Below are 8,908 nucleotides of genomic sequence, written 5' to 3'. Positions count from 1 at the left end.
TTTCTGATTTTCATTCTGTGCTTCAAATATCTTATGCAAGGGCTTTGCATGTTTGAGATTCGGGGGTGACTAAGAGTTTTAGGAGTAGGAGTCAATGTTCCCCCATTCAAAAGACAATAAAAAGAAACATTCTTAATAATTTGCTTTCTTTCTTTGTATCACTTCTTTAGAGATTGGATAAGTATTTTCAGCATCTGGATGTTTTTAAGGAAAGAAGAAAAGAAATGTTACATAAAAAATGGGTCCAAAATGTTGCAGAGCCGCTTCAGCAGAGAATTATGGAAAAAGTCATTTCATATAAAGGGCCTGAAAAAAAGAAAGAGAATTTTGAATATTATTTAAAGCACACAAATAAAACGGTACTAAAAGTTGAGTTTTTTAAAAATAATATATAATTTGAAGAGTCGGTTCAACAACTTTACTGGTTATGCGAAGAGCTCCAACCTTATTTTTGTATTTAAGATGAATTCATTGGACTGTAATGCACCTACTGCATTGTTAACCTCAGTGGAGTGGGCAGGAGTGTTGGTTTGGAGCTAAGTTTATAAGGAATGCTTTGAAGTAAATGGTAATAGAATAATGGTGGCTTAAATCACAGGGCATTATTGTTTATCAAGAAATTGGGAGATTTTATGGTAGGTAGGTTCTGACAGCAAAATGATGTCGATTTTATTCTGCTATCCTTAAGTAACTATTTACCATGTACTTCCCGCCCAGCACTGGGTTAAGTGTTGTGGGAGAAATGAAGATTGGGGGAAAACAGACCCTCTGATTAAGGCTTAGAAGAGGGAGGAGAAAAAAAAATGCCTCTCCATAATCTTCTCCATATGTTCCTGCGTCTTGGCACAAACTCATTCTTGTGTTCACCTGCTGCTCTGTTCTCACAAGCCCTTAGAGAACAGTCCTCAGCCTCCCCAGGAGGGAGTCTTCCAGGGCAGTCAGGAGAGCTGCCAGGTGCTCCTGGTTTTCTGAGCTGACTCCTCTTGTGATTAGACTGTCACTGTGGTACACCCTGTCCTAGACTGAGAGATCCTTGAGGACAGGAACTAACCTGGAAGTGGCACTCAGTGGCATCAGCGAATATTAATTGATTGATGCAGTGCTACAGTGGAACTCTGAATAGAAGGCCTCTTCCATGGTGGCCCGCCCTCCAGCCTTCCTCCCTCTATCCTTCCATTCAGACATTCAACTCAGGGAAGTACCTTCAGATGGGACAGATACTTAATCTTCCACTGCTCCATGCCTTGACATAATTCACAGATCTTTATTTTTGTTGCAGTGTTATAGTAAGGCCATACTTGAATGTTTAGAATGGATTTAAGAAGCTTAATATAAGCTGCACCCGAGTCCTCAAAAAGTCTCGATTTTCTTATAGGTTATAGTCCCACCATTTTGTGACCCTACGTTTCAAAGACAGCAAGAAGTGGATGAAAAGAAGAGAACTAATCTGCACTATGAGACAGGTGCTTTGTGCTCACCAGGCTTCATTTTTAGAGACTGCCAATTGTCAAGTAATTCCCCACCACAGAGTGATGGACATCATATTTAGATTTTTTTTAAATCTTTTTTTCCTGTAGGTAAAAAATTTTCCATAAAAGAACTAAAAGAAATAGAGAAGGCCAGGCTGCATGACAAATTGCCCCAGTTCACTTTCATGCGACACAGTGCGATTCCAAAAGAGCCACGGAGAGCCTCTGCAAGATCCATGAGAAGTAAAGCTCGCGGTAAATGCAGGTACAGATGAACAAAATAAGTCAATAGCAAATGTTTGTTCAGCTTGAAGTGTAGTTTATTTCCTAACACAGACCTTGTAGCTAGTCACATTACCTTTCTTTTAGTTTTATTATTACTTTAACCAGTTTTGTATTATGAAATATACATACAGTAGGCGGTATGAGTAGTTTACAAATCCCTAGCCAGTCCTGTGAAATTAGCATCCAGGTCAAGAAGTGCACTGGCCCCCTGGCAGATGGCCATCTCCTCCCCACCCTAGAGCTAGCTTCAACTTTTAAAAGTTTTCCAGAGGACACATGGGTTGCCCTAATTGAGAGAGAGAGAGAGCTAGAAAGCACCCTCCATGGGGAATGGTCATGCCATAATCCCTTCTCCATTCCTCTCCTCCTTCGGGATTTTAGGCATGCACACACACATGCCCCTAGCTCCACATTTGTAAGGGTTTACTTCCTTGCTTTCTATAGCATCATCAGTTCTTTTTGTATCATTAAATGATATAATTTATCTTGCCTTTTTAAAATTTTATGTAAATGGAAACTTAAAGCACTTGATATTTTGTGATTGAATTTTTAGAAAATGTTCTTATTAGGATAAATTTACATACTATAAAACTTATCTGTTGTAAGTGTGTACAACCCATGTGTGACTTACTTTTGCTCACCATAGTTGGCCATGTGGGAATCCAGTGCCTTAACCACCACACCACCTGCTGGTCCCTGCTCACCACTATTTTTAAGATTCACTCATGTTGTTGCCTACAGCTCTAGTGTATTAGTTTCTGTTTTGTATGGTTTTCCATTGTTAACTCTGCTGTCATTGATTTAACCATTCCACTGTTGGTGGACATTTGGATTGTTTGTACCTTTTACTATCATCAACAATCTAATGCAGGTATTTTGGTTCCCACAGGCCACATTTCTTTTTTTTAAGAGAGATTTTTACTATAGAGCATGTGCACTGGACAGACAGACAGACAGACACACACACACACACACACACAGGGAGAGAGAGAGAGAGAGAGAAAGCAAGAAATCACCTTCCCAGAGGGGGATGGACATGCTGGAGTCCCTTCTCCATTCTCCTCTCAGGATTTGGGTCACACATGCGCCTGGTATGAGTTTTAAACTGCCAGGTCTGGGACTTGAATTGTAGTTGACTATGTGGGAGTCAAGTGATGTAACCATTATGCCATCTGCTGGCCCCCACATTTCTTAGGGATCTACCTAAAAATGCAGTTTATTGGGTCATGAGATAATGTTAATCTTTTCCCCACAGAATCTGTTTCAGCTTACCCGTCAGCATCGATAAGCAATAATGTTACTTCACTTTCTCCTTGACTCTTGGTATTGGCCGACATACTAATGTGTGTAAAGCTGATGGCTGTTCATTATCATTTTCCTGTTGACCAATGACACTTAGTACTTTTCATATATGAGGGGACTTCAGAAAGTTTGTAGAAAATATGTAGAAAAAAACCATACAAGTGTTTCAGGTTTTTCTGCATCAAAATAAACTCATGCTTTAATTTTATTTTTCTACTAACTTTTTTTTTTTGAGAGGTTTTTGCTGTAGGGCATGTGGGCTTGCCAGAAAGACAGAGAGAGACAGAGAGACAGAAAGTGAGAAATCCCCCCCAGGGGGATGGCCATGCCACAATCTCTCCTCCTCCATTCTCTTCCTGGAATCTTGGGCACACATGCACACATGCCTGGCATGAGTTTAAGCCACCGGGTCTGGGACTCGAACCTTGATCAACTACATGGGAGTCCAGCAACATAGCCATTATGCTAACTGCTGGTCCCTCTACTAACTTTTTTAAAGTTCCCTCATATTTTCTGGCTATTTGTTTTCCTCATTTGAGAAATGTTTCTTCTAGACTTTTGCCATTCTTTTCTTTGGGGTATCTGTCTTGCTCATTTGTAGGTGTTCCTTATATACTCTGAATATAAACCCTTTTCCAGGCACAGGTGTTGTAAGTACCTTTTCCTATCTCATGGATTGCATTTTTACTCTTCCAGTGGTTTCTTTTGATGAATAGAATTAATTTTAACATAGTCAATTTTATCTTTCTTTTCCTTTATAATTAATATTTTCATACATTATTTTTAAATTTCTTTCAAAAACTTTATAGGTTTATGTTTTGCTTTTTGTTTTGGGCTTGTGATCCAGTTGGGAGTGATGTTACGTATACAGTGTATGAGGCCCATTCCCTCCATTGACTGACAAGATCTTAATTTTTCTCCGACTATGCTGTACATACTTTGATACAAATTAGTGCCTCTATATGTATTTAACTTCTGGGTTCCCTGTTCCGGCCTACTTACTTATCTTGTTTACCACAGTTTTTTAATGAGTTTTAATACCAGATAGAACAAAGAACAAATCCTTTTATAAATTTTAGTATTAGTCCAAGTTTTATATAATCACACACACACACACACACACACATCCCCAAACAAACAAATGGGGTTTTGATTGGGATTGCATGGAATTTATAAACCACTTGGGGAGAATTGACATGTTTATAATTTTAGCCCTCTGATCCATGAACATGATGTATCTCTCCATTATGTGGTCTCATTTTACTTCTCTCAAAGGAGTGGTTCTTAATCAGGACTGATTTTGCCTCCAGGAAGAAATCTGGCAATGTCTGGAGATATTTCTGGTTGTCAGGAAAATGGGTCTCTATAGGCATGTAGTGGGCAGAGGCAAGGGTGCTGCTAAATATCCTACAACAAAGCCTTCCATAAGAGAATTATGCAGTCCCATGTGACAGTAAGTACCATGGATGTGAAACGTCTAAAAGTCTTGTAAATATGTGGCTAAATTTTTTATTGTTTTGTTATTGGGTTGTCAGGAAAGTCATGATGCATTTTTTTCCATAGAAAAACAGAAAAATACGTCATGGGGCAGCAGATGGTATAGCAGTTACGTTACTGGCTCCCACATGACTGACCACAGTTTGAGTCCTAGACCTGGTGGCTTGAAAATCACACTAGGCGTGTGTGCATAGATGCCCAAGATGCCAGGAGGAGAATGGAGAATGGATTGTGGCATGGCCATCCCCCGTGGGGGTGATTTCTCACTTTCTCTCTTCATCTCTCTCTTTCTGGCAAGTACACATGCCCTAAGGCAAAAACCTCCTAAAAAAAAAAAAAAGAGAGAGATATGTCGTGACTTTCCCAATGACCTGATATACATAGTTTATTTTCTAGTATTCGTAGTTGATGTACAGAAATAAGAATGATTTTATATACTGATGTATTCAGCAACCTTGTTAAATTTTATTTAATATTTTATCTCTAGTTTCTTTCAGGTTTTCTATATATACAATCATATCATCTACTAATAATGACAGTTATTTTTGTCTTGTTTTTCATTCCTTGTACTTTTTATTTTCACTGTATTATGGTACTAAGATCTCTGTCGCAAAGTTGAACTGAAGTGATGAGAGTGGATTTGTCTCATTTTCTAAATCAAAGAAGCTTTTAGTATTTATTATGCTTGACATTATTTTTAGCAAATTAAGGAAGACACTTCCATTCCTCATTTGCTGTGAGTTTTTTTTTTCCATTATAGTTGTTTTTATTTTTTTTATTATTTTTTTTTGGTAGAGGTTTTTGCCCTTGGGTGCATGTGTTCACTACAGAAAGAGACAGTGGGAGGGAAAGTGAGAAATCATTGTGGCCATGCCACAATCCCCTTTCCTCCATTCTCCTGGGATCGTGGACACACATGCACACGTGCCTGACGTGAGTTTCAAGCTACCAGTCCAGGACTCAAACCAGTCAGCCATGTGGAAATCCGGTGATGTAACCGCTATGCCATCTGCGGGCCCCACATCACAAATTTTGAACTATATTTTTTCTGCATTCATTGAAATGATTGATGTTTCTCCCTCATTATATAAATGTGGGAGGTTACACTAACTTGTTTTTAAAATATTTTATTATAAATGTTTCAAAATACACTGACTGTGGAGAATACAGTGAGTTTCTATGTACCTATCACCCGTTTCCATAAATACCAACATCTTGCCATATGTATTTGTTCTCTCCCCTATTCTCCCATTTTTCCTCTCTCTTTTCTGTAGCAACTTATTAGTCATAAAAGTCTCTAGGTCAGATCAGCACAGTTACAATGCCCTGACCTGCCTTCGCACCCTCTATTACTGGCCGTTCCAGCACAGGCGAAAGAGGCAATTATCATGTCGAAATAAAACTACATATTTCTAGAAGCAAGCTGCTTGAGCACAGGATTGATTTCTTCTTTATCTTGGTTTTTTCAGCACTTAGCTGGAACATACCAGAGAGAAGTAAATGCTCTTGGATGAATAAATGGAGGAAGAAAAGAGAAGGCCAATTTTCCTAGCCTTAGGCTTCCTGGGGCAGGAATGGGGGCAGCTTTGGCAGCAGGCCTCTGAGGAGACACATTCACTGGGTGCCTTGCATGGCTGTTTGATGAAGTAAGAAAAAGACTTAAGAGCAAGGTGGCTAGATTAGACAGTATGCTTACAAAAACAGAATTCTTCTCACTTTAAAACAAAAATGGAGTGTGTGGCTAGCTGTGTTAGACAGTACCAGTATGTTGGGAACACCAGATGGCGTAATGGTTACGTCATTGGACTCCCACGTAATCGACCGCAGTTCAAGTCCCAGACTTGGCGGCTTGAAACTCATGCCGGGTGTGTGTGCATGCATGTCCCAAATTCAAAGAGTAAAATGGAGATGAGACTATGGCATGGCCATTTCCCCTGGAGGGTGATTTCTCACTTTCTGTCTCTGTCTCTGTCTTTCTGGCGAGTGCATACATCCTATAGCAAAAATCTCTCTTTAAAAAAAATGAGAGAGAAAAGAAAAAGAAAAAGAAACACCAGTATGCCATGGGAGCCAAGGGAGAGGACACCAGGCTGCTCGAGGGACCAGGAGGCCCGCCCTTTTTCTTTTGGGACCACGTGGCTCGCACTTTTACTTCTCTTTGCGAGCCTGCTAACTTCCTGGAGTGAGCATTGGAGTTGCCTTGGAAACACTTTGTTCAGTTATGGCCTTAGGCCTTACCAGTGGAGGCTGTGGACCTGATGCCTCAGCACAGCTAGGGAGAAGCCTGCGAAGCACTGCCTCCCTAAGGGCTCTGCCAGCAGGGGTGTGGGTGGGCAGACTGAGAGAAGCCACCTGATGTCTAGGCAGGCTTCCCTTTTCTAACGTGAGTGTTCAATTCATTACCTTAATTTTCAGAAACCACTGAATGGTGTAATTCAGTTTGTGCTGATTCAGGTCACTTTCCCCCCGTACTTTCTTTGCAGTACTGAAAAGCTCTTCTATACAGAAGAGAAACATCTGTCTGATAAGGAGAGAAAGACAATTGACCCAAGTCAGACTGCTTTTGAGAGGCAGTTTCATTCCTGGAAGCTCAGCCAGAACAAAGGGGAAGAAAAGAAGAAGGGTCTGGTGAGTGCTGCCCTGCCAGGAGCTGGGCTGGGAGGACAGTTTTCACCCCTCACAGACAGCAAGCACGGATTCCAGAATTGCAGCCTCTGGCAAAGCCCATCTCAGATGGGCCCTGAGGGCAAAGGAAGCAGTAGAAAAAGGGAGTGGAAAAGAGAAGGCAAAAGGAAAACAACATTTGGGGTCTGTCTTGGATGTCTTAAGCAGTAAATGGTAGAAAAGGGCAGAAGGCCCAGCTGCTGTGATGCAGCAGTAACACGTGCCCTGCAAGGCTCTCGGGGTCCATGTGTGGGCCCAGGATCCTGCAGAAATAAAAGGATGGGGAAAGGGGAGGAGGGGCGGAGCAAAGGGACAAAAGCTCAGGAAAAGAGCTGAGGGAACTGCACTGGCCAGATCCTCTGTGGTCAGATTTGCCCTCTCTTTGTAAGGGCATCATTTATCCCCTGAAAGTGGGGTTCAGGGTCATGTTTACTACTTTTCTGAGTTTCCTCATGCAAGGCTCTCCTGCCAAAGGATGCCCCATCAGCGTGGCAGCACCAACTCTCAGGCAACTCCACCATTTCTTCTAGGTGGGGTGGCATGGTCATCTCCCCCGGGGAGTGATTTCTTGCTTTCTGTCTCTCCGGCGAGTGCACACACCCTATAGCAAAAATCTCTCAAAGAAAATAAAAGAGGTTTTTGTCTTAGGATACACGTGCTCGGGAGTCCAGCCATGTAACCGCTACGCATCTGCTGGTCCCGAGCCCGAGCACAGATTTCTTACCCAGAGTTCCTAATTCAGTTGACACAGCTCATAGCCCACATCCCCTTCCACTCTCTCTCACACTGTTCTCTAAAGCCCAGGGCTTAGGGCCCTCAGGGCTCGGTGACTCATGGGCGCAGGACTTGTCTTGAGCACACAGCACATCTGTGCACTCTCCTTTGACCAGCCACTCCCAGAGACTGTTTCTTCTCTCCAGTTGGAAACCCTTCTTAGATATTTTGCAGCCCAATCCTGCTCAATCACAGTGTACTCCTGTCTCTCCAGAGAGAAACAGTCTCCTCACTTACCGTGTAACTTTCTTCAGCAATTTCTGCGAGAGCACAGGGAACTCCTCATTCTGTTCTTCAATATTCATGACGTACCATGTGATGAGTTCGTGTATGTATTCATTATGAAGTGACTACCAATCAAGCTAACTAACGTATCCATTACCTCTTATAGTTGCCGTGTGTGTGTGTGTGTGTGTGTGTGTGTGTGTGGGTGGGTGGGTGTGGGGGGGTAAGAATACTGAAGATCTACCCTACAGCACACTCAGCCCTTCTCTTCTGTCAGCAGGTTTCAGGAAGCAGACAACAGAGGCCCCGCTCCTGGGCAGCTGGGGACAACCGGCATGGAATGGGGTCATGGCCTGTGGAAAGAAGGGCGATGACCGCAGAGGTCCTGGGGAAGCACTTGGCATCCCTGCAGGACGCGGCCAGGCAGGGCCGTCTTTGGCAAAACAGCCTCGTTGACTTAAGTTTGCAGCGTCTATTCAGCAGTTAAAATACCACACTCGTGGTTTCTCTTTCCAGCTGCAAATATACTGTAAGAAACATCCAAATAATAATACTGTTTATTGAGCTCCTGCTGTGAACCAGGAACTGTGTGACTGAGCTGTTTTGTACTCACTGAAAAGTTTCAGGGCCAGCAAGTGGCATAGTGGTTAAGGCGCTGGACACTCCCACATGGCTGACCACGGTTTGAGTCC

The 8,908-nt window shown here is 42.3% G+C and overlaps 1 protein-coding gene across 1 annotated transcript in view; it reads left to right on the top strand.

Annotated features, from left to right (window-relative positions):
* The window catches only part of FAM228A (family with sequence similarity 228 member A), a 13,589-nt gene extending 4,725 nt beyond the window's left edge, over window positions 1-8,864 (top strand). The window contains exons 3-7 of the mRNA XM_006167648.1: window positions 171-359; window positions 1,376-1,463; window positions 1,578-1,734; window positions 7,037-7,181; window positions 8,497-8,864. Coding sequence (XP_006167710.1) covers window positions 171-359; window positions 1,376-1,463; window positions 1,578-1,734; window positions 7,037-7,181; window positions 8,497-8,703 — 786 coding nt within the window. The 3' untranslated portion in view covers window positions 8,704-8,864. The remainder of the gene's footprint in view (window positions 1-170; window positions 360-1,375; window positions 1,464-1,577; window positions 1,735-7,036; window positions 7,182-8,496) is intronic.
* The last annotated feature ends 44 nt before the right edge of the window (window positions 8,865-8,908 follow it).

Source organism: Tupaia chinensis, unplaced genomic scaffold (genome assembly GCF_000334495.1).
Source record: "Tupaia chinensis unplaced genomic scaffold, TupChi_1.0 Scaffold144952_1, whole genome shotgun sequence".
NCBI classification, from domain to species: domain Eukaryota; kingdom Metazoa; phylum Chordata; class Mammalia; order Scandentia; family Tupaiidae; genus Tupaia; species Tupaia belangeri.
This window is presented reverse-complemented; position numbering and strand designations above follow the sequence as displayed.